A 26,225-nucleotide genomic window follows, 5' to 3' on the forward strand; every position below is an offset into this window, starting at 1 on the left:
GAGGAAGTCATTATTTGCAGACTGCCAAGGAAGAAATGGGGGAAAGAAATGTGTCATAGTTGGGTTTTGTATTGTTCTTACCTCCAGCCACTGATCATCAATAAGGTTGAATGAATATTATTGCCTTTAGTTAGTGTGATCATTCATACCTTTGTAACTTTATCCTCCCACTGACCTTGAGACACAGTGTTAGTGCAGGACTCAACTGTCACCCAGCTGAGATTGAGCTCAGTTGAGATCTGATGATCAGATTGGAGACATTCCCAAATTTTTGTACTTGCGGACACAGGTAAGAAGCCATTACTTTTTTCAAACTTTAGTGAAGTTCTTTATCTGCCGTTATTAACCTTTTCTGTAATGAACCAGATCCAGTTAAGTTGATGCATAGCTAATGACTTGAGAGCCTTTCAAAATATAAAATGTGTGTAGCATACTACAATAAATAAATCCTGTAAGTATCTCATTCATTCTGTAAGGCATTTCACTTGGGAGTTCAGAATATAAAATATTTTTGTGGACTTCGAGATACTAGGTTTCAAATATTAAATCTATAAGGTAGGCATGAGGCTTCCATTAATCGTACCCTCAGATTTGAAGATAATATAAAGAAACCCCAAATTAAGCAGCATGTTTAATAGTAGAATAGACTGAAAAGTTGAAAGCATGTAATAAACCTCAGACATACTTTTCACGCTTATCTGTCTAATGGAACTGATTTAAGAAGGTAAGAAAAAAGAAGGTGGCCATCCTGCCCCTCGTGCCTGCTCTGCCCTTCAGTAAAATGGTGGCTGATCTTTCACAGTGCCACTTCACTACCACTTGATTCCTTAACATCAAAAAATCTATCCGCCTTTTCTTGAATATACTTAGAGAATTTCTGAAGGTTCATGACTGCCATGGTGAGTAATTGCTTCTCAACTCTGTCTTGAATTCCTGACCCTGCATTTTGAGTCTGTGCTCCCTGTTTCTGGACATTCTGGTGAAGGGAAGCAATATCCCTTCATCCACTGTGCGAACCCCAGCTCATTCTTCTAAACTCAGGAAAGTACAGGGCCAGTCTGCTTAATCTGTCCCTATGACCAATATTCCAGGATTCAATCTGAAGAACTTTTTCTGCACTCCCTCAATTGTAAATATATCCTTCCTTGGGTAGGGAGATTGGACATGTATGGTATTTCAGATGCAGTCCCATCAAGGCCTTATGTAACTGGTGCATGATGTCTCTACTCTTGAACTCAAACCTTCTACAGTAAAGGTCAACATACCATTTGACTTGTTTGCATGCTGTACATACATGTTAACTTGCAGTGATTTGTGTCATGACACTCCGATCTCTCTGAACACCAAGAAACTTTCAAAAACTATCCATTTTTTAAAAAAACTCTGTATTTCTATATTGTTTTGCCAAAGTGGATGGCCTCACATTTTTCCACATTGTATTACATCCGTCGTGTCTTTATTCATTCACATAGTCTGTTTCTGTCCATCCTGAAACCTCTCTTCATCCTCCTCACATGCCACACTTCCATCTGGCTTTGCGTCATCAGTAAACCTGGATGCACTACACTTGATCCCTTCATCCAACTCATTGATTGTGAAAAGCTGGGGCCTCAGCACCCATCCTGCAGCATACTGCTAGTTACAGCTGCCAGACCCAAAAATGACCCATTTATTCCTAATCCCTTTTTTTCTGCCTGTTTCTTTGATGTCCTCATTCCCTCTAGACTTGCACTTCTCCTCTACTACCGGGATGTTCTCTGTATCTCCTTTGAAGATCAACACAAAATATTTGCTCAATTGCTCTGCCATCTCCTTATTCCTCAATACAATTTCTCCTGGGGATCCATATTAACTTTAGTTTTTTTTTCCATTTTGCTTATCTATAGAAGCTCTTATGATATGTTCTTGTGTTTCTCGCTAAATCACTATTTATTTCTACTTTCCTTTTACTCAATAATGCTTTGGTCCTCTTGAATTCTGAAATTTTCTCAATCTTCGAGGCTGTTTTTTTTGGCAACAACATTATAAGCTTTTTCCTTTACTCTAATACTTTCTCTAACTTCTCTTGACTTCCATGGCTGGATCACTTATCCTGATTTCTTTTTTGTGCCTTAAAGGGATTTGTATGTCTGGTTAACTATCTAATAATTATTTAAATGGTAGCTAGTGTCTGTTTACTGTCATATCTTTGAATGAAGGTAGATTTCCCAGTGTACTATAGCCAGCTCACACCTCATCACTTCATAGACTGCTCTTGAGACCCTGCCTTCAACAAGAACTAAAGAACTTGAACATTTCTATATAAAATCCTATCATGTCATGATCACTGTTCCCACGTTCCCTTAACTATTAAATCACCAATTAATCTTATTACACAGCAGTGTTTTCTGTTTGCTTTACAGTTGATGTGCTAAGATGACTTGATCTGACTTCAGTCACACTAATAAACGAATCTCACAAATTGAAGTAGCAATATTTCCTGCAGCTTTTAAGCCTTTGTTTTATGGTTTTAGACTAATGAATTCAGATTTGATTAGCTCACCAATTGTCACATTATCAGAGTAGTTCATGTACTTGCATCATTCTTAAAACACAGTTATATACTGACAATAGATTTGATTCCACAGCTTCCACTCACTCTAATTCTACAAATAATGCATAGCCTCATAATAAGGCTATGTTGTTGCTTCCAGGTTATGTTCCGCCTTTTAATGCCACGGTAGTGCAGCGGTTACTGGACCAAGGTGCTGTTTTGATGGGAAAGACCAATCTTGATGAATTTGCTATGGGGTAAGAAGATTTCACACTTTGGTTACCTGACAGAAAACTTCCTTCAGGATGTTTTTCCCATAATTTCTTTTTCTTGCATGCCTGTATTTATCTATAATGATGTATGTAGGATTCTCCAGCAAACTTTACAGAAAGAAAGCCAGTAACAGGAAAAAAGCTAGATTTAAATGAATTCCCATGATGAGAAGAGTCTGTACATTAACCTGCAGGCAGAAATTTGCAGGACCTTTCTGGAATAGAATTTTCTAACTATCTATAAATTCAATCTCAGTAACAGGAATTCATCTGCAGTTGTCCTCTGGGTTTATTTTAACTACTTTCATCAGAAAGTATTTGAACAGGAGCCATAAATGGGCAGATAAGGGTTGTGGTGAAATATCAATGGCACCAGTACTTGACTAGTATTTACATTAGCTGTGCACCTGGAATTTTCATATTGATCCTTCCAATTTATGGCATAAATTTATCAGAAGATCAGAGGAACCCTGAGGTGATTGATGCGAGTGACTTAAAACAGCAGCAGAGCTTTTAGCAGTCAGATGGGAAATTCAAATTCTTTTCTTGAATTCTCCAGGCCAAAAAGAACCAATGCTGTTTTAAGTCAATAAACTCACACACTCTATCCTTTTTCTGTTGGTTTGGTTATCTGGTGATTAGTATTTCATAAACTAATATTTTCCTTAAAACCATGAAAGAAAAGACCTCTCTTTTAGATTATAGTTCCACTTTTGATATTATATTTCTCTTAGTGAATTGTTTACTTTTAGATGCAGCCACACAATGTTTAAAAATAGGTGTTTTTGTGACATTATGTATTTTTAAAACTCAATCAAGAAGGCTTAAGATATCGAGAATAGACTAATGGTGCCTGTGCAAACTTCACAACTGATCTATCTGGTGCAATTGTCGTCTTGCTACTGCAAAATTTTTTCTTCTTAAAGACTTAATGCATTTCCTGTAGGCTATGATTGATATGATATATTTTAATGTTTTAAGGTGGTTATCAGGCTAAATGTACTAAAGGCATCGTAATCATTACAGCTACAATTTATTCTGTTATGTCTCAGTTGTTTCCCAGCCACTGTTTGAGATGACAGATTCCAGGCTTAATAAAGCCTCAGAGGTGCCAAATGTGACGTGCTGCTATACCTAATACTGTCACCATAAATCATTTCAATTTCCTAGGAGTGGGAGTATTGATAGCATCTATGGACCAGTAAGGAATCCTTGGGGATATTCTGAACAATATAGAGAACGGCTTGTTGAGGATCACGATGCGGAAGACTCCAATTGGGTAATAGCGGGTGGTAGCTCTGGAGGTAGTGCAGTAGCTGTTGCTTCACTGACATGTTTTGCGTGAGTATTCTAGTATTATTTTCTATCCTTCAGTTTCTTTTCCCCAATATTAAGATATGGATTTTTAAATGCAGCTTAATCACTAAATTTGAAATATAAAACTTCAAAATGTCATCAATAAAATATAATAAAACAAGTAAAACTTCTGACCAGGCTAGTAGTTAAACCTATGTCTTTTGTCAGCATGTTTAGGAGTGGAGCATCCTTATTTGTCATTTATCCAATGCTGCGTTTCTAACCTGTCGCTTTCTACACAGTCCCATTCACAGATATAGCAATCCTGCTTCTAAACCTTTGATCCTATCTCATTCATTATTGCTCACTGTATGCTACATTACATGTCATGTGCATTATTCTTACCAGTGAGAATTGTGAATATGTGGATGCATGTTTATTTGTCCACATGAAGTAAGTGCTTAGGTGCTGTTGATGCAGCAGACTAATCAGCCTTATTGCTATTCTTATCACAATGATATAGCCATCCAGAGCTACTTAGGATCATCTGTAATCTGTAAGCAGCTCTGGTGACAGAATAGTGATCAGGCTGTTTTAGAACCAACATCAATGATGTAATAATTTGTTCAAATTATACCTTGTTTAATTTTCAAGACTTTTCTGTTCTCTTTACTCATTTTGTAAAACTTGGTTTTATCTATTTTAATTTTTGTTTTATTCTCCACTACTAGTTTTGTTGCAGCTTACTGTCCTTTATCAAGAATTCTTTAATAGTGAAGGGGTAATATAATTCATTGAAAACAACGCACAAAGTACTAATCACCCAATGTTTATTCCAGGTCTTTAGGTTCAGATACAGGAGGTTCCACACGTAATCCTGCAGCCCATTGTGGTATTGTAGGCTTTAAGAGTTCTTACGGATTGCTGTCTCGCCATGGCCTCATACCATTGGTCAATTCTATGGATGTTCCTGGCATTATGACCAGATGTGTAGATGATATAAGCACAGTACTTGGTAGGTTACATAATCAACATTTCCAGACACTCCTCATGTTCGTGTTTATTTCACTGATGTTTGAAACTAAATGAGAGACGCCAGGAGCAATCAATGCCTTGAAATAACATCTGATATTTAATTAACCTTTTGGCAGCTGTTCAAAAGCTTGGCTGAATTTTTATGGAAATCTGTACATAATAATTAGGAGGTGTTATAAAATGATCAATTGCGAACATATGAATTATTTGATCTTAAATCTTTAAACAAATCAGAGTGTCTAATAGTGCAATTATGGTCAAATTTAGGAACATTTTTAATCTAATTTTTATCTTGACAAGCTTTTGTGGTTTTATTTTTGAAGATGATTACTCCACTCTTCAATAAATTAGTGATTTATTAAGAATTAAAGTATGACCTGCTTTTAAATCTCTTTTAATTTTTCAAATTATCAGTTTCCTGAGGTGAATTCATTTATCCCAGGTTGCACCATGTTCATCATATAAATCTTCCATGGCCAGGAGAATGTTAAGCAGTCTGCTGTCCTTCAAGCAGTTATGGGGTTTTAATAAGGGTGACGAGCACATCCTTAGCTCCAACATGCAAACACCCCCTCAGCTTTGCTTTAAACAATCTGTCTAAATTGTAATTTTGAGTCTGTAGCAAGCCTGTAGTGCCTGGAAAGGAAGACTGGAAACAAACTAATTAAAAACTTGGTAATGGAACAGACGGGAGGTAAGGAAGAATGTCGTAATCTTGTTACTGGAATACTTGCTTCTCATTTCCAACATCTCATGAATGAATGATGTTAACTGGACTGGAGGTCTTGAGTTATCAGGAGGGACTGGATAGGCTGGGACTGTTTTTCTCTGGAGTATAGGCTGAGGGGTCACTTTATAGAGGTATATAAAATTATGAAGGGCATAGATAAAGTGAATGGAAATGGTCTTTATCCCCCAGGGTAGGGGAATCTAAAACTAAGAGCATGGATTTAACATGAGAGAAGAAACTTTTTCACACAGAAGGTGGTGGGTATGTGGAATGAGCTGCTGGAGGAAGTGGTAGAGGCAGGTGCAATTACAACATTCAAAAGAAATTTGGACAAGTACATCTATAGGAAATGTGTAGAGGTATATGGGTTGAAAACAGGCAAATGGGACTACCTCGGGTAGGCAACTTGGTTGACATGGACAAGTTGGGCTGAAAGGCCTGTTTCTGTGTTGTATAACTCTGACTCTATCACCTGCAAACTGAGCATTCTTGACCTTCAGCTATTGGCATTATCTCATGTAAACTCTTAGTGATTTTAAACACCTTTTTCCATATCTTCAAACCGTCGTTGCTCCACAGAGAACAACCCCAGTTTCTATGGTCTATCTACATGACCATCATATTTCATCCCTAAAACTTTTCAAGTCAATAACTTGTGTACCCTCTCCTAATTGTGGTTCCAGTACTTTAGCTGGGGCAAGCTAGTATTTTATGGAGGTGTGCAATGCCCTCCTGGCTTTTGAACTTGTATGCCTTCACTTATAAAGCCCAGGATTCTAATGCTTTTATTAACAGCTTTGTTAATCTGTCTTGTCATCTTCAAAGATTTGCATTTGGGTGCTGAAGTTTGTCTCTTTTTGCATTACCTTTAAAATCCTCTTCCTTCTTGCCAAAATGGATCACAATGTTTTTTGTTGCATTTCCCTGCCATTTGTGCATACGTTGCACCAGCCTGTCCATGTCCTTTGAATGTGGAATTCCCGATAATGGTTTATTTCCCATTGGGACAAGATCAATTGCATGTTTAATTCAATCTTTTCATATCAGAAATCAGAATTTAACTCCAAATATCAATCCTGGACTTTTATAATAAAAATACTTTGAATCTTCCTATAGTAATCTTAAAAAAAGCAGTGTTAGCAAAAGCAAGTCTGCACCCACCCCCCCAGCCCCGTCCACCTTTTCTAAGAGATAATTCTTGCGATCTGAAAAGGCACAGGACAAGTTTGCCTTCAGTGCAAGAAAATCTAAGGGAATAGGAGATACTGAAATGAAAAATAAAGGATATTATATATTTTAAAATGCACAGTAAAAGTATGTAATGATCAGCACAAGCTTTTTCAATTGCTACAAATCTGATTTTTTCATCTGGCCTTCATGATGCAGAACTCATGTATGTTTATGGGTTGACAGCCTAGCTATTCATTGAATTGTGTGTACTGTATGACTGCCAGTTTTGGAATGTGATTCCACTAACTTGCCTGTAAATTTTGCATTAGGTGTGCTTGCTGGGCATGATCCCAAAGACTCCACCACTGTACAAGATCCATTCAAACCCTTTGAATTACCTGATGAGATTGATGTAAGAAATCTATGTGTGGGAATTCCAAAGGTGAGTCCCATAAATACTTGGATTTTGTAATCCTGTCGTAAGTTAACTGTTGGAAATTAAACAGAAGAAAGCAGATAATTAGTTTCACAGTGCACAGCACAGCAATTGGTCATCTACAAAATAGAGATCAAAGGAAGGTACTGCAATAGAAAGACACAAAAGATTTCATTAAATTTGCAGAATGTTTCATATTCATGGTAATAGAATCCAGCACAAGCACTCAAAGTTAAGCATTCTGTAGTTAAAAACTAAACAAACTACTGGAGGAACTCAGCAGGTTAAGCAGCATCTGTTGGAGGGAAAAGGATAATTGACATTTCCGGTCGAGACACTGTGTCAGGAATGGCATCGGGCATTCTGAAGTTGAGAATGATGTAATCACTTCTCTCTGAGCTGGATTGCCAATTTGTGTCAAATGAAGCAGCATGATATTCACGGAAGCTGCCTGATCCCATTCCAGCCAGTGACATGGAATCTTCCTGTCAGCATGAACTGGAATTGAACCCAGGTCTCAAGTGAAAGTTTACCATCAAGCAAAGTTCTCCTCTTTTAGTTCTCACAGGTTTAAAAAGGAGGCTGCACTGTGGAGCAGCTAATCAAGCTGCTGCCTCACAGCTCCAGTAATCCAGCCTCAATACTGATCTTGGGTGCTGTCTGTATGAAGTTTGCATGTTCTCCCTGTGACTGCTGAGGTTTCCTCTGTGTGCTCCAGTTTACTTCCACATTCCAAAGACATGGGTTGGTAGGTTAATTGGCCACTGTGAATCACCCCTAGTGTGTAAGTGAATGGTAGAATCTGGTGGGAATGTGGGGAGAATAGATTACTGGAGAATTCATGGCTGAATGCGATTACACAGTGAGCCAGCATAGGTTCAATGAGCTGAAATGGCCATTGTCTATGTTGTAATGAAATATGAAATGTTCAGCCTTCCGTTTGGTCATTGGTATATTGAAGATCTGTAATGGGTCCCTTGAAGACCAATCTTCTTTTGGATGAAGATTAAAAAGCCGTCCATCAGTTCCAGTGAAGAGGGCACCTTTATGATTAACATCTTCTGCATAGAATGTTCTGGGGGCAGCCTGCAAGTGTCGCTACCCTTCCGGCGCCAACATAGCATGCCCACAACTTCCTAATCCGTACGTCTTTGGAATGTGGGAGGAAACCGGAGCACCCGGAGGAAACCCACGCAGACACAGGGAGAACGTACACTCCTTACAGACAGTGGCCGGAATTGAATCCAGGTCACTGGCGCTGTAATAGCATTACGCTAACCGCTACACTACCATGCCTACCCTAGTGAGGCCAAGAATTACTGACTTCAGATGGAGAACAGCGTTGGGGCAATAACACAACCTTAGTTAGTCCCAATTTTCTGCAAATTTCATTTTGCAAGAACAGAAAACTGGTGAGAGTACCCTTCATATTTGATTTGCCCATTGACTCTCTTTCACCTCAAACGTTGTTGAAAATCAAAACTTTTGCCAATGACAACAAGTATTATATCGGCAAACTTGCTCCTTAAACCCGATGAGATTAGGGGTTTTAAGGCAGTTATGAAATGTTTTGAATAAAACATAGGCATATTTCCCATAGGCAGATTTGAATTGGATGATATCAAGAAATATGTTGCCCAATTTTTGGTTGAGCTTTTGTCTATGTTGCTGCATTATTCCATATGTCTTTAAAGAGATCCAAACACTATTTATCCCAAAGACTGATGACCCACTTAAGTGACATAATATTGATAAGTGGAGGGCAATTGCAACAGGATTAATATACTGAGAACTTTTATGAACACAATTGTCAAAAGATTACTGCTTGCTGTTACCTTGTACCCAAAGCAGAAGGGCTTTATTACTGCAGCCTGGAGTTGCAATGAGAATATTGTGATCCTGCAGAATACAATCAAGGATGCCAGAAATTAAAAAGTAACTTTGCTTCTCTTTTTATAGATCTGGCAAAGTCATTCAACTCAGTTGGAGTAACTAATTACAAAATCATTTTGCTATTTAGAGGTTTGTAAATAGTCTATAGATCTTGCAACACATCTTAATTCTCGTATGTATATGAGAATTTCCAGCCATTGCAGAAAGCTTACACTCATCTGACTGAAGAAGTCTTAATTTTAGGGGACGGTCAAATCTGGCCAGCACCTTCCACGTGCCTTGATGAAAGATAGAGTCAAGGTCCTTTGTCAAATAAATGAAGGTTATGCATGTGTCCTTATTTTGTTCCCTACACTTGTCCTAGATTTGACAGACAATGAAGGTTATGTTAGTTGTCTGTGGGATGGTGTGAAGCTGCACTGAAGTTCTGACAAGATTCACTCAGCAAGGGAAAATAATTAGTTTAAGAGAATATGGGCTTTAGAGCAAAGCAATGCCTGATCATTTCCACACTCCGACGTCTCCCTTGTTAGAGACTGTAACAGTGCTGGCAGTTCTCAAGTTCTGTGGAATCTTTTTTACTATTACCACACTGGAAGAAACAGATTTTGGATCTTTGTACCAGTAGACTTGGGCTTGTGTGGGATCAGGTCCTGCAGAATTGTTGTTCTTGGTTTGCGTATGGTCTGTCTGTGTTCTTCGAGGGTGTGTTGTTGAGGGTTCAGTTTGTGGTTGACTGTGAGAGATTCCCTTTCAGGGCATTGAATATGGATTCAACAGTGGCATGTCACAATGGACTCGTAACTCAGGAACATCATCAAGTGTTGTTTTGATGCTTTGTTTTCCTTAACAAGCCTCAACTCCTCTGTCTTTGAGTGGTGTGGGGCCATGGCAGTTTGGGCCTTCTGAAAGCTCCTCTTATGTCTATCAGCAAATACTCGAGCTCCTTGCCCTTTTATTGCCACCCCTTATTTCTGATGACACTGATCTTCCTTTGAGCTGCCATCTTAAGCTGCTGCTTTGATTGATCCTTCTGCTGGAAAGAGATGTGTCATTTCCTGGACAAGCAAGCCCATAAGTTGAAAGGCAGCACAGGAGACCCCGGCCCATGGTTGGAAAGGCAGCATGGGAGTGGGAGACAAGAGACTGTGTGGGTTTAGGGGCAGTGTAGGACTCGGGGACCCCATGAGGTTAAGAGCATTGTAGGGATCAGAGACTCCGTGAGGTTAGGGAATGTATGGGGATCAGAGACTCTGAGTTTAGGGGAAGTTTGGGAGAGGAAGGCCCTATGGATGTTGGAGGCTCCGTGGGTTTTGGGGCAGTGTGGGACCACCTCTTGGATGTGCTGCATGATGAGATGTTTTCACTCCCACCATGCTGGCCGGATGAATCCGCCTCTATTGGTGGGAATTCACACACCAGGACCCACCAGCCCATTTGCGGAGCACCAGGAGATCATGGTCTGCTGACGTCAGGCAGCCAGCTGAAGACACTCCTAAGGTTTTCTGGAGGAGGTTCAGAGGGTCTTGGTTAGGCCACAGGCTTCAGGCAATGAGGCTGTAGGGGGTGGCAGGTTCGAGTGCTTGATTGAAAATCTGGGAGCAGTCCTGAAGAAGTTGAGTGGTAGCGATGACGGGTGACCTCACTCTGAGAGAGAACAACGGGCTCACAGCTGGAGAGTTGTGGGGAGCTCAGCAAAGGAGTGGGGCAGGCTGACGACAGGAATCTAAAGATCCCTCCCTCCCTCTCTCACATATGCAAACACTGTGATCACACACTATTCTTCAGACCCACTCTTCAAAACAGTTGAAGCCAGTGATCCTCATCCCTTTGTGATTGTGTAAGAACATTAACTTCATACTAGTTAACTGCAGAACAGCAGTAAACCTGTATTGTGTTAGATGACTTTCTACAATTTAAGTTGGTCTGTTCTTATCTAATTGTTTTGAAAGCATTTTTGACAGAATTAACTGAGGAAGTGTTTACTTCACCACTTTTCCTCCCCCTATTCCCCGTGGCCTTTATCTGTAGATATTTCCAAATTCTGACACCATAATTTATTTTAATTAACTCAAGAACTTTCAAAATATCTTCAGCAAATATTTACACACTCCTTACTGAAAATATTGACACTCCCAGGGATTCCACCCCAGCCCTGCATGGGGACTGTCAGGCTGCCTGAAATTATTGCAGAAGACAGCAGCAGAAAATGGGACTGGTGTCTGTGGAAATATTCACCATCTTGTTAAAAAGGTTCCAGCCATTGATAGCTGGTTGTAGGATTTATTTATATTTTAACAGATCTCCCTCCAGTATTATTAAAAGAAAACGGCTGACAGATTTTATTTTGATCTTACTAACATTACTGAGAAAGAAGTAAAATATTATGTATTGTTCTTAGAGCATCCTTAATAGTTCTCCATATGTGGCTTTCAGTATTATGTGGAAATGAATGGCAGTATGTTTATTTACCATTATTATTGGCTGTTTTCAGTTTTTTTATTTAAGTACAGTTTAAAATAGATATATTTTATTTCTCATCTTTGTTTGGAGTATTCAGTAGCTGAACAGGTGTTTTCTATCAGTTTGCACATTACTTTATTACCACCACCAAACTGCTTATAGTACCCAATGTAAGGGTCTGTTTGTAAGGGGTGTATGAGGGTATTGTTGGGGTCACATGGGTGTGCATTGTCATGTTTGTAAATAAGCAATGCTTTGTTGTCGTTGGGTCAATATGACTGTTGCAGTTGATATCTATTGTCATGTTGGGATCTGTTCTGCCATACAAACGGGTGCATAATGGCATTTAATGTGTATTAAATAACATGTGTGTTTAATAACGAGTGTATTTAATAACATGTCATTGTTGGTGGGTTCATTCTTACTAGTTCTGTAATACAGTTTGGGTTTAGATGTGTCCACAAGGAATGAGTATACAATGCTGTGTTGAGATTGAGTGCATTTATATTAAGTATGCTGACGGGTATGAAGGGTGACCTTATTAGGGTGCAGGACAGAGCAGACGTTGAGATGTTTCCACTAGTGGAGAATCTCAAATGAGGGGCCGTAATTACAAGATTAGGGGGTGATCAATTAAAACTGAGGTGCGGAGGAACTTCTTGCAGAGGGTGGTGAAGCTCTGGAATTCTCTACCCCAGTGGGTTGTGGAGGCTGGAACAATGAACATTTAAAGAGGAAGTAAATACATCTTAGAAAAATCGGAATTGAGAGCTATGGGTAACTGACACAAACGAGGAGATGAGGCCTGTGTAAGATCAGCCATAGTCATATTGAATGGCGGGGCAGGTTTGAGGGGCTGTGCATCCTGCTACTGCTCCTATTTTCTTATGTTTTTAGTTTGGCTGATGTGTACTTCTTATTCTGGTGGTTATGCAGTGGATGGGTGAGGATCATTTTGCTGGTTGATATGTACTGCTGTGTTTGAAAGGTGTGTGCTGTAATGTGTGTTAGGGAGGGTTAGATGCATGATGTCATATTAACGTTCACCATAGAACCATTGTACCAGCTGATGAATGGTCTCCAGATCTGATCCTGGTCCAGTTTCTTTTACTTAGCTGGGCTTCTTTTGATTGATTTCCCTCATTCTTTTTTTCCTGAAAGGAACTGATTTTTGTGAGAGACTGAGGAGAGCCCAAGTGTTAGCTTTTCTATCGTGCATCGGAGAAAAAATTGGTGGGGCACCAGGGGCTATTCCTGTGTATTAAGAGAAACTTGGAAAAAAAACTTTCCTCCAAACATGATTTGAAAATAGTTTTTACAATATATTTATTATGGTATCAATGCCCTCAAACTTTCTCTACTGGATCTAGCTATATATTAAACTTGAAAGCATTCTCCCAACATCTGGTTCTTTATTTTTGAAAATATTAAATATAAATTTGTTTTAAACTGTAATTTATTTTTGCTTAATCTGACCCAGGGGATTAGATTTCTTTTTAATCAGCACCTCTTGTTTTGAAAGGAATATCATGCACCTGGACTGTCCAGTGAAACATTGGAAGTGTGGACAAAGGCTGCTGACCTATTTGAAAATGCAGGTGCCAGAGTTGTTGAAGTCTCCATTCCTCACACCCAATACTCAAATGTGTGCTATCATGTCCTATGCACTACAGAAGTAGCGTCAAATATGGCACGCTTCGATGGACTAGAATACGGTATGGAGCTACTGTATGGAAAACCAAGAAATTGACTAAGTGTGTAGCATGGGTAGCATCAATTAGACAACAGTCACAATACATTGTTATTAAAAAGATGATAATTTTGCAATGACCTTAAAATGTATTTAAAATGGTACAAAATTATGCATTAAAGCAGTAGGTACACATTTAGTTACAAAGGTAAAATGCCGTCTTGCTTGAATGATTTCAGTGGGATGGAGTAAATTACATGGATTCTGGTCTCTGGAAGCTGTTGTAAGGATGTAAAGCAGGTTCAGATCACACTGGCAATCACAAAAGCGAAGCAAAAGAATTAATTAGTTGTGAGCATGTTGACTTAAATGGTCGATTGTGATGAATGTGCTCTGCGCAGTTTGAAGCACGACCTTGAACAATAACAGCTAGATGTGATGTGAATTTGTGCAGAAAACCACAAGGCAAGCACACAATGCTTTTCACCCATCAATTTTCTCCTGCTATTTAAGATTAAAATGAAATAGTTCAAATTAGGTTGAATTGGCTATTCTGTGTAAGAAATATATTATGTCTGTTCTAATTTCTTGTTGCACCTCTGTCACAACAAGTACTTGCATTCATCTGCACCTTTAATGCAGTAAGGCATAATAAAACACTTCACAGGGGTAAAATAAAATCAAAACAGTTGGTCAAAGCAAAATAAAACTGATTAAAAGCTTGGTTAAAGAGGCAGGTTTTAAAGGAGTGAGGGGTGGAGAGTAAGAGGTTTGGGATGAGAATTCCAGATCTTAGGAACTAGACTACTGAAAGCATTTTTCAATAAGCCAACAGTGTCCCTTATCCATGAATGACATATGTTGTCATTATCTCACCTTCCGGTTTAAATGCATTTGTATACTCTGTCTTCTGGAGGTACTCTTGGAACTTAACAGGTTAAGTGTATGCAACACACAATGGTGTACTTGGGCATTCTGGCTCTGTAATTGATTTCCAATATTTTTAATTAAAGGGCACCGCAGTAAAGTAGAAAGTTCAACAGAGGCCTTGTATGCAGCAACCAGACATGAAGGCTTCAATGACGTGGTACGAGGAAGAATCCTGGCAGGAAATTACTTTCTTTTAAAACAGTAAGACACCTAATAACCACCTGAAGTGCTGAGTTTATTGATTTTAATGTGGTTTATCTTGTATTAGGTCTATCAAGCACATTCGTTACACTAGATAACATTTAATCTAGACAAGAAGTACTACCTTTGAACCAAAACTGGTGTTTAATTTGATTTGTGCTTCCAATTTGCATGTTAATTCTTCATCGTTGGTTGGATACTTGCCTCCTGAATGAGGTGATTGTGGGAACATAATTTAGACCAAGGCCACTAAGTGGTATTAAGTTTTCAAGATGTTCAGTCACTCATTGACTAGTCTGCCGCCATTCACAGGTGGTGGGGTAACTAGTCTAAAGTCCTTGGTTGCCCCCTCCTATCTATCTTAAATTGTGTCTGACGCTGTGATTTTCTATCATATTAAATTCTTTCTGAATCTTACATTTTACTTATTAACAGATTTTCCCAGTTTAACATCAACAGTCTCTACCTTATTACATTGAAGCTTTGGCTTTATCTGGGGCCTTAGCAGCTGTTTCATGTTTTTCCCTCTTGATTGCTCTTGATCATATTATGACTCCTATTACAGTAAAACTCCAATAATTTGGTACTGTGGTGATGCTAGACTAGCTGGTATTCTGAACTATTTGATGTCATTTCCATGCTTTAAATTGACATTTTTTTTAGATGTTACATAATATTATAATAAATACTGTGTGACCAGTTGAATTTAAATGGTTATGGGAACCAGGGCCCTGGTGAGAGGAAATGGAGCATGGGAACTGGGGCTCAGTGAATGGAAGGGAGCAGGAACTGGGACCCTGCTGAGTGGGAAGAGAGTGAGGTAAATATTACCCGGTGATCCAGATACTGAACCATCGGGATTTCCAAATCATCAGATAGTGGATTATTGGAGTTTTACTGTAAAATAAAATGTTTGCACACATTAAGCCATTGACAAAGTGTGATTCATTGTTCCTTACTAAATTTACTACGGCCTATCCCTTCCCCTGCCCTCCTTGACTCAGTTGCAAAATGGTTTACTATTTCCAGATGTCATTCAGCTTTGCAATTATCAACAAGAGAAGAATGATATGGGATTTATTACCTGTAAAGATCTTTTGTGTTGAAACGTTGACCTCTCTTTGTTGTTTATCACACTACAAGATGAATACTTTATGTTTTTTCCCCTTATTTTTGACCTTTCTTAGGAATTACGATGACTACTTTGTTAAAGCCCAGAAAGTGAGACGTCTTATCGTAAATGACTTTCTGAAGGTTTTTGGATTGGGTGTTGATGTCCTCCTTACACCCACAACTCTAAGTGATGCCTCCACATATCTTGAGTTTATCAAAGAAGATAACAGGACAAGAAGCGCGCAAGAGGATGTTTTTACGCAGTCTGCGAACCTAGCAGGTATGCATTGGAAGACCTATACTTCCTTGAGTTTAGAAGGCTGAACAGTGATCTCACTCAAAGATGAAAAATCCTGACGGGTTTGGACAGGGTAGATGTGGAGTTGATATTTCTCCTGGTTGAGATCTAGAGCCAGGTGTAACAGTTACAAAATAAAGGGTCAAAAATTCAGGATAGAGATGATAAGAAATTTCTTCACCCATGGTGAATTCTTGGACTTCACCCAAGAGAGCTTTCACTGAATATATTCACAATAGAGGTTTGACAGATTTTGAGCTATCAATGGAAAGTGCAAGGAAGTCATCTTCACCTCAGGCTGCCTCTCGGGATCAAGAATGACTTGCTTCCTCCCTGGTTTTCTCTACTCTGAGGTGGCAAATGAGGCCAATGTGGAAACTTCAGACTTGTCCATAGATGAGGCAGGTGGCTGGTGGTTTGTTTGTGAGGTGGACTGCTCCTTCCAGCACTTGCGCACGGCTTCTCCCAAGGTTCTCAATGCTACTCTTCACTGTGTGTGGTCATGGGCTAGAGATTCCAAACAGTCAGTGGGAATATTGCAGTTAACTCGATATTAACCTTAATAACACAGCAGAGAGGCTTGGGTAGATATTTGTGAGGTTTCCTTGATCACTTTTGTATTATCGTTCTCCTGGTTTAAAGTAATTAACAGTGGTGAATATTATATATGGTCTTTGTGGTCTGGGAATTAAGAGCTAAGTGTTCTTTTTTTTGTCCCCCTCTTCAACCCTTTTGTGTTCTGTATATTTTGCCTGCCCTGACTTTATCACAGGGTAAAGCAAAGGAGGGAAGGGAAATAAGTCTGATGACAAAAGTTGACCTTGTTGTCTTATTGTTAGTGGTAATCTTACCTTATTTTTGTCATAATTTTGCTCTTCAGGTTTGCCAGCTATAGCTGTCCCTGCCACACTATCAGGAAGAGGATTGCCACTTAGCCTTCAGTTCATTGGACGGGCCTTTTGTGATAAGCAACTGCTGACTGTTGCCAAATGGTTTGAACAACAAATGAAATTTCCGCTTCTCAATATCCAGGCACTGTTGAATAATTGCAGTGAATTTCTTAAATCTCAGAGTTCACTTGGTGTCTTCTGATTTTTTTCAAAACCACAATGTTTTCAAACCATAAATGTTTAGGAAGGACTTTTAATTGTGAAGTTAAAACTGGAACTCATTATGCATTTTAATGGTGTAACAAAGCATTCAGGAATCGATAATTTAAATTTTTTTGTATGTTTTCCATTTTGCTTATGACAGCTATCGTTACTGGTAAAATTTCTGTAATAAGTTTACTGCTACTGATATTTAAACCGCCCAGAAACTCAGATAGAAGCTGGCTGAATATATCTGTAAAATGGGACCAATATTGGCACTTTTCACACATTAAACTAATGACCTTGTGAAAGTCTCCCAGTTCACCAAGCAGAATCCCAGATTGGTTGTACCAGCTCTCATGAAAATCCTGATTGTTGTTTGGTGAGGAACAGTGTAGATGTTCCAGGATTCTTCCAGGAGATGGGATACCATAAGGAGGCCATGAGTGGATAAGGACCTCTCCACCTAGAGAACGAAAGAGGGAGGACGGTCCCCACCTGTTCCTTCAAAACCCATGAGTGCTGGTTTCAGCGAAGTAACTAACAAATGGGAGATGTGCCCATCCCCCACCCCCAACCAGTATAGAACATAGAACAGAACAGTACAGCACAGGAACAGGCCCTTTGGCCCATGATGTCTGTGCCAAACATGATGGTGAATTAAACTAATTTTCTTCTGCCTGTACGTGATCCATATCCCTCTATGTATATTCATGTGTCTATCAAACAGCTTCTTTAATGCCACTACCGCATCTGCTTCCAGAAATACCCCTGGCAGCCCATTCCAGGCACCTACCATTCTCTGTTTTTAGAAAAAACATGCTCCACACATCCCCTCTAAACTTTTCCCCTCTCACCTTAAATGCATGTCCTTTCATATGACATTTTTACCCTGGAAAAAAGATTCTGACTGTCTGCTTATCTATGCCTCTCATAATTTTATAAACTTCGATCAGGTCTCCCCTCAGCCTCCAACACTCCAGAGAAAACAACCCAAGTTTGTCCAACCTCTCCTTATAGCTCATGCCCTCTAATCCTGGTAAGCCTCTTCTGCACCCTTTCCAAAGCCTCTACATTCTTCCTGTATTGGGGCAATCAGAACTGCACACAATACTCCCAAGTGCGGCCTAACCAAAGTTTTACATAGCTGCAACATATCTTCCTGATCAAGATTGATAACTGGAACCCATGGAACAATGAAGTAGTTCATTCTAAAAGAAAATAATACATCATCAACTTTCAGTATTATTAATGTCTACCTGATGAGCAGCAGTATTCCAAGTTTAACTGATATGAAATAATGAAAACAAGCTGCTAAAGGTCAATGGTATATTGCCTGCAAAATATTGTGGACGTTAGAGATTTGAAATAAAAACAGAAAATGTTGACAGATCTGGCAACACCCATAAGGAAAGAAACAGTAGTGCATTGTTACATTGTGACTCCTTTAAATTAAGCTAATGGATGCAAATGTAGAAAGGGTCACTTCCAATCTTGCCATCAGCTTTAGGAGTGTTTCTAAAACCTCATGCCTTTTAGTCATTTTAATTGCATTTACGTTTCAATTACATTGCAAGTCTAATTACTCTAATTCAGAACCCATGGGAAAGGATTAGGTATATTGGTTTAAAAGGTTCTGCACTACTGTCCTTCTGTTTTATCAGCTTTGTTTTCTATTCCCTCATCAGGAGGCTCTGTCAAAGCAGTACTCTAGGCCACATCACAACTGCTGAGCAGTTCTGGGGTTTATTTTGCTGCAACTATCAAAATGTGTATATTTGGTGACATCTAGTTTCATTTATTGCCTGCACAGAATGTTATTTGTTTTTCTTCTATTCATTTTTTGGGATTTGGCTGGCAAGACTGGCATTTAGTGCCCATTCCCAATGTGCCCATTCTGACTGTCCACCCCATCAAGAATTGTGACCTCTGAGCTTGCCATGCCAGTCAATAACGAGTTTAGGGGTACTGGTGGAAAGCATTTTAATTCTCGAAGCACATTTCATGATATTATGATTAAAATTTTGACACAAAAAAGAAAGGATCACTGCTCTCCTCTAGTGTGTGCTAATGCATGCTATTATTATCTTGTAGAAATGTAACTCAAAACTAGGCAATACAGTTATATATTTACAAAGACATATAATAATACCTCGGCATGATTGGCAATAAAGCAAAATCTAATATTTGTACTTGGTGTTATTCTGCAACAAAAAGAGGCCCAACTTATAAACAGATATAAATGGTCTATGTCAGGAAAAGTGATTGATGTATTTCTATGAGCTTTTGATACAAGGAGTCTATTGTCCAGATGAAAGGTTTTGACCTGGAACGTCGACTGTCCATTTCCCTCCATAGATGCTGCCTGACCTGCTGAGTTCCTCCAGCGCTTTGTATGTTGCTCCAGATTTCCAGCATCTGCAGTCTCTTGTGTCTTTATTAGTTGTGGCACTGTGGTAATATTTGTGGTAATAAGACTGTCTACTAAAAACATTTTTATTACTTTTAATAGTCTTTTTGTCAATCTCTCCATCATAAGTAGGGCTGACCAAATGGTAAAAGATGGAAAAGTGCAAATAAAATAGTACTTCTAAAAGTCAATTCCATTGCTGACACTGAAAGGGCTTTGATGAGACCTGCGATAATGGAAAAAGAGTCTGATGCACAAGGAAATAATGGCTGACAATCTGCGTGGTATGAAACAGCGCTGCAATTCTGACAGGATTCACTCAGCAACAGGAAGCAATCAGTTTAAGAGAATACGAGCAAAGGTTTTACCTGTTGTAAGTGGCATGTCTTTGAAGATGGGAGGATGGTTTGTGGTTGACTTTGAAAAGTACTCTTTCTGAGCAGTGAGGATGAATGAGAGATGTTCTTATTGAAGCATTAAGATCCTAAGGGGGCATGGCAGTGTAGATGTTGATATGTTTCCAGTAGTGGGAGAGTCTTGAACAAGAGGACATGGTTACAAGATTGAGTAGGGAGGGAGTGGGGGGGGGGGGGGGGGGTGGGAGGGGCGGGAGGGGCAAGGTTGTCACTTAAAACTGAGGTATGTAGGAATTTCCTCTCGCATTCTTGATTCTCTACCTTGGACGGTTGTGGAGTCTAGATCACTGTGGGTATTGAAAGAGGAGGTGGATACATTTTTGAAAGTTTGGGGAACTGAGGGCAATGGGGAACTGGCACAGAAGAGGAAGTGAGGTTTGGGCAATATGATCAGCTACAATCACATTGAAGCCTGAAGCAAACTTGAAAGGCCAGGTGTGAGCTCTGGGTATTTTCTTGAATTCTTGTGAAGCTGATTCAACAGTGACATCTTTCACGGTTGATTCATGGCTCAGGAATGTCGCTTCCATCTGGCTTTGATGCTTTGTGTTCTCTAAGGAACATTGACTCATCTTTGGTTCTGAATGGTGTGGGACCATGGGAGCTTGGGCCAAGTCACAGATCCTCTTATCACACTTATCAGCATAATTCTTGACCTCTTTGCTCTTTTCTTGCCACCACTTATTTCTGATGACACTGATGTTTGGGACTTCAGTCTTAAGCTGTCGCTTTGATTCTTCCTTCTGCCAGTGTAAGATGTCGTTTTGCCACATGTTTTTCTTTCTAGTCAAGCAGGTGCTGAAAGCCAGGACCATTCACCATTCCAACCCCATAGGTTTGAAAGGCAGCACAGGGGATATAGACCCTGTCGTTTGAAAGGCAGCACAGGAGATGCAGGCCCCAGGAAATTATGATCATTATATAGACTGGGTGACAAGTGTGAAAGAGGATGGTCACAAGTGGCCACACTGTGGGAGAGAGCAAGGTGTGAGCAATTGGAGATTGGGTGAATTGAGGGCCAAGGGGAAGGGAATATTTGAAGGTGGCAGAGAGGGGAGACTGAAGCAGTGAGATCAAGGTATGGAGGACAAGGAAGAGGGTGTAGGCAAGATCTTGCATGTCTGCTGTATTGTCAGATCAGAGTGCTTCTGGGTGTGCTTAGAGTGTGTGTGTTTATATGTGTGTCCACATAAGCATTTGGACCAAGACCTTGCTCTGTCAGGACTGTGTGATAGCTGGTGTACGACGACAGTCCTGTGATGAAAGAATTCGCACCAAGGTGTCTTCCACTACTCAGAACTGGAGTGAAAGCAACTCATTCTTTTCCCCAAGGGACTAAATATAAAGAGGGGGCACCCAATCTTTTTAAAGAGTATTAACAGCAAGCCAGGGAACAAATAGCAAGATCTTAATTAACTTTTGCTGATGGATGAGAGTAGTGATTAGGCAGTAATTAGCCAATTGAATTTGTCCTAGGATATTCTTGGGAAATTTTCCACATTGTTGTATAAATGCTAGTGTACTGACTAGCTTGATCAACATGCAGCTAATTCTAGGGCACAGGTCTTCAGTACTACAGCTGAGATGATATCTGGTCCCATAGCCTTTGCTGTCTGTATCAAGTGCTCTCAGCTGTTTCTTGATCTAACTTGAGTGAATGGAATTGGCTGAAGGTTGGCTTCTGTGATGGTGGGGATCTAAGGAGGAAGCCAAGGGTATCAGCAGTTATGCAGTGAATACTAAAACAGAATCTGAGCTATTTACATTTAATCAGAGAGAAGTGGAGGAGTTCTCCCCAGTCTCCTGGTCAATATCATTAAAATAGATGTGCTATCTTCATTATTATTTGTAGGGACCTATTGTGCAGAAATCGGCCTCTGCATTTTCTCCAACAGTCACTGCACCTTGAAAGAACTTACTTAGGTGTAAAGTGGTTTGGAATATCCTAGGATGTGAAAGCCACTGTATAAATAATTCTTTAAAATGTAATAAAAATTCACAAGGTAATCACTCCTGAATAATGTCATTTTTCTACCTTAATCTAAGCACATCTATTATTTTAAATGTTTGAATTAAAGTCATATTAGGGTATATTGTGTAAATATTTCCCTGATATTACAACATAAGCACCAATATTCAAATAAATTATGCAGAGTGGATAAACTGAAATCAATCATCCCAGAGATACAAAAATTAATCCAGATTTATCCAGTCTTATGTTAAAATTCCTGTCACTCTTTGAGTCAGCTGTAAAACTAGTAAATGAATTTTAAAAATACAGCTCTGTAGAGTCAGTTCAAAGCCGATTGGTTCTTTAACTGCACTGGAAAGAGTTACCTGCCAAAAGTTGATGCAAACTGTGCCAATTTTCAATTTATTTTTCTCTCTCAAGTTTCTGTTTCAACTCATTTGCATGCCATCAATAAAAATTTGCCCAGAGCTAAGGCAGCTGGGCGATCATTTGTAAAAAAAAAGTGTTGGCATAACAAAAGAATCCTAAATGTGTTTAAGGTTGGCAACCTTGCCTTGTGACTGAAAATGGATTTGTCATTGACGTTTTCATGACAGTCTAAGGATATAATCCACGTGTGAGTAATTCTAGGCTTTACCATAGAGATATAGAGAACAAAAAGCAGGGAAGTAATGCTGAATCTTTATAAACCCTGGTCCAGCCTCATTTGCAGTGTTCTGTTCAATTCTGGACATCTCATTATAGGAAGGATTTGAAGGCATTAGAGCAGGTGCAGGAAAGGTTCCTGGAAATTGTTCCTGGTGTGAGGGACCACAGTTATGAGGACAGATTGGAGAAGCTGGAACTGTTTGGTTGAAGAGAAGACCAAGAGAGGTATTCATAGAAGTACATAAAATGATGAGGGGTGTTGATAGTCCAAAGCTGTGCTCTGTGGTGGAGGGGTCAAGGGCTAGAGGTCACAGGTATAAAATAAAGAGGAAGAGAATTAAGAGTGATGTGAAAGAAAGCTTTTTTACAGGTGGTTGGTATCTGGAATGCACTGCCTGCAGATTTGATGGAAGCAGGTTCCATTGTGGCCTTTGAGAGGGAATTGAATAAACATACAGTGAAGAAAAAAATTGCAAAGGAGAAAAGGCCGATGGCTGGAACCAGTGAGCTGTTCTGATAGAGTGGGCGGATTGGCCTCCTCTCACGCTGTAACTCTTTTGTGATTCCATAATGACCTGATTGTAAACATGTAAAATTCACTTTAAGAAATATACCAAACCTCCTCCTGGTTATATTGACATACAGTGTTCAGATTCTCAGTAAATTTAAAATATTTTAATAAAAAATTCAGCATCCTTCTGTTAAATGCTTAATTTGTCTTTGAAGGTAAGCAAAAGAGAACTGATGATTTGGATCAGTGGTGTGATCTTCACCTAGATAATTATTTTAAGCCAGTATATTAGGTAACTGAAACTTGATCTGTGCCAGACATAATCTACCTACAACGTCCCACAGTCCATTGCACTGGTTTAGCCATTTCTGGGAAGGTTGATCTCAAAAACCTAAGTAACCTTTTGGAAACTCCTACCCATTATTTCTTACTATGTAAAATGGTATCAGTAGACCTCAATGTTAATGATACATTTTCTGTTTCTCTGTATTTATTACTTTCTCCCCCATTTCTCTCTATGTATATCCCTTTTAGAAACATAGAAAAACCTACAGCACAATTCAGGCCCTTCGGCCCACAAAGCTGTGCCGAACATGTCCCTACCCTAGAAATTACTAGGCTTACCCATAGCCCTCTATTTTTCTCATCTCCATGTACCTATCCAACAGTCTCTTAAAAGACCCTATCGTATCCGCCTCCACCACCGTTGCCGGCAGCCCATTCCACACACTCATCACTCTCTGAGTAAAAAACTTACCCCTGACATCTCCTCTATACCTACTCCCCAGCACCTTAAACCTATGTCCTCTTGTGGCCACCATTTCAGCTCTGGGGAAAAGCCTCTGACTATCTACCTGATCAATGCCTCTCATCATCTTATATACCTCTATCAGGATTCCCCCCCCCCCCCCGCCATCCTCTGTCGCTCCAAGGAGAAAAGGCAGAGTTCCCTCAATCTGCTTCTCAATCTGCTTTCATAAGGCATGCTCTGCATTACAGGCAGCATCCTTGTAAATCTCCTCTGCACCCTCTCTATGGCTTCCACATCCTTCCTGTAGTGAGGCGACCAGAACTGAGCACAGTACTCCAAGTGGGGTCTGACCAGGGTCCTAGATAGCTGCAACAATACCTCTCGGCTCCTAAATTCAATTCCCCGATTGATGAAGGACAATACACCATATGCCTTCTTAACCACAGAGTCAGACTGCGCAGCCACTTTGAGCGTCCTATGGACTCTAACCCCAAGATCCCTCTGATCCTCCACACTGCCAAGAGTCCTACCATTAATACTATATTCTGCCATCATATTTGACCTACCAAAATGAACCACTTCACACTTATCTGGGTTGAACTGCATCTGCCACTTCTCAGCCCAACTTTGCATCCTATCTATGTCCTGCTGTAACCTCTGACAGTCGTCTATACTATCCACTACACATCCAACCTTTGTGTCATCTGCAAACTTATTAACCTATTCCTCCACTTCCTCATCCAGGTCATTTATAAAAATCACAAAGAGTAAGGGTCCCAGAACAGATCCCTGAGGTACACCACAGGTCACTGACTTCCATGCAGAATACGACCCTTCAACAACCACTCTTTGCCTTCTGTGAGCCAGCCAGTTCTGGATTCACATTGCAATGTCCCCTTGGATCCCATGCCTCCTTACTTTCTAAATAAGCCTTGTATGGGGTACCTTATCAAATGCCTTGCTAAAATCCATATACACTACATCTACTGCTCTCCCTTCATCGATGTGTTTAGTCACATCCTCAAAAAATTCAATCAGGCTCATAAGGCAGGACCTGTCCTTGACAAAGCCATGTTGACTATTCCTAATCATATTGTACCTTTCCAAATGTTCATAAATCCTGCCTCTCAGGATCTTCTCCATCAGCTTACCAACCACTGAGGGAAGACTCACTGATCTATAATTTCCTAGGCTATCTCTACTCCCTTTCTTGAATAAGGGAACAAAACAGCAGCCTGGGGTACATCCCATGCGGTCCCGGCGACTTATCCAACTTGATGCTTTCCAAAAGTTCCAGCACCTCCTCTTTCCTAATATCTACATGCTCAAGCTTTTCAGCCCGCTGCAAGTCCTCACTACGATCACCCAGATCTTTTTCCGTAGTGAATACTGATGTAAAGTATTCATTAAATACCTCCACTATTTCTTCTGGATCCATACACACTTTCCCACTGCTGCACTTGATAGGCCCTATTCTTTCGCATCTTATCCTCTTGCTCTTCACATACTTGTAGAATGCCTTGGGTTTTTCTTAATCCTGCCCACCAAGGCCTTCTCATGTCCCCTCCTCGCTCTCCTAATCTCCTTCTTAAGCTCCTTCCTGTTAGCCTTATACTCTTCCAGATCTCTAACATTACCTAGCTCTCTGTACCTTTTGTAAGCTTTTCTTTTCCTTTTGACTAGATTTATTGTACAATATTTGTACTAGCCTTTGTACACCATGGTTCCTGTATTCTCTTGTGACTCCCTTGTCTCATTGGAACATGCCTATGCGGAACTCCACACAAATATCCCCTGAATATTTGTCACACTTCTTCCATACTTCTCCCTGAGAACATCTGTTCCCAATTAAATCTCCCAATTTCCTGCCTGAGAGCCTCATAATTCCCTTTACTCCAAGTAAATGCCTTTCTAGTCTGTCTGTTCCTATCTCTCTGCAGTGCTAACGTAAAGGAGATAGAATTATGATCACTATCACCAAAATGCTCACCCACTGAGAGGTCTGACACCTGACCAGGTTCATTTCCCAATACCAAATCAAGCACAGCCTCTCCTCTTGTAGGCTTATCTACATATTGTGTCAAGAATCCTTCCTGGACACACTTAACAAATTCCACCCCATCCAAACCCCTCACTGTCTGGAGATGTCAATCGATGTTTGGGAAATTAAAATCTCCCATCACAACAACTCTTATTATTGCACCTTTCTAGGATCTGCTTCCCTATCAGCTCCTCAATATCCCTGTTACTATTGGGTGGCCTATAAGTAACACCCAGTAAAGTTATTGACCCTTTCCTGTTCCTAACCTCCACCCACAGAGACTCTGTAGACAATCCCTCCATGACGTCCACCTTTTCTGCAGCCG

The 26,225-nt window shown here is 39.9% G+C and overlaps 1 protein-coding gene across 1 annotated transcript in view; it reads left to right on the forward strand.

Moving 5' to 3' along the window:
- The window catches only part of qrsl1 (glutaminyl-tRNA amidotransferase subunit QRSL1), a 28,010-nt gene extending 8,673 nt beyond the window's left edge, over positions 1–19,337 (forward strand). The window contains exons 4-11 of the mRNA XM_052025264.1: positions 2,694–2,790; positions 3,976–4,146; positions 4,941–5,116; positions 7,366–7,478; positions 13,351–13,543; positions 14,532–14,649; positions 15,837–16,042; positions 16,941–19,337. Of these exons, the coding sequence (XP_051881224.1) occupies positions 2,694–2,790; positions 3,976–4,146; positions 4,941–5,116; positions 7,366–7,478; positions 13,351–13,543; positions 14,532–14,649; positions 15,837–16,042; positions 16,941–17,152 (1,286 nt within the window). The 3' untranslated portion in view covers positions 17,153–19,337. The remainder of the gene's footprint in view (positions 1–2,693; positions 2,791–3,975; positions 4,147–4,940; positions 5,117–7,365; positions 7,479–13,350; positions 13,544–14,531; positions 14,650–15,836; positions 16,043–16,940) is intronic.
- Positions 19,338–26,225: the final 6,888 nt, after the last annotated feature.

The sequence above is a fragment of the Pristis pectinata genome, chromosome 10 (assembly GCF_009764475.1).
Source record: "Pristis pectinata isolate sPriPec2 chromosome 10, sPriPec2.1.pri, whole genome shotgun sequence".
Lineage (NCBI taxonomy): Eukaryota > Metazoa > Chordata > Chondrichthyes > Rhinopristiformes > Pristidae > Pristis > Pristis pectinata.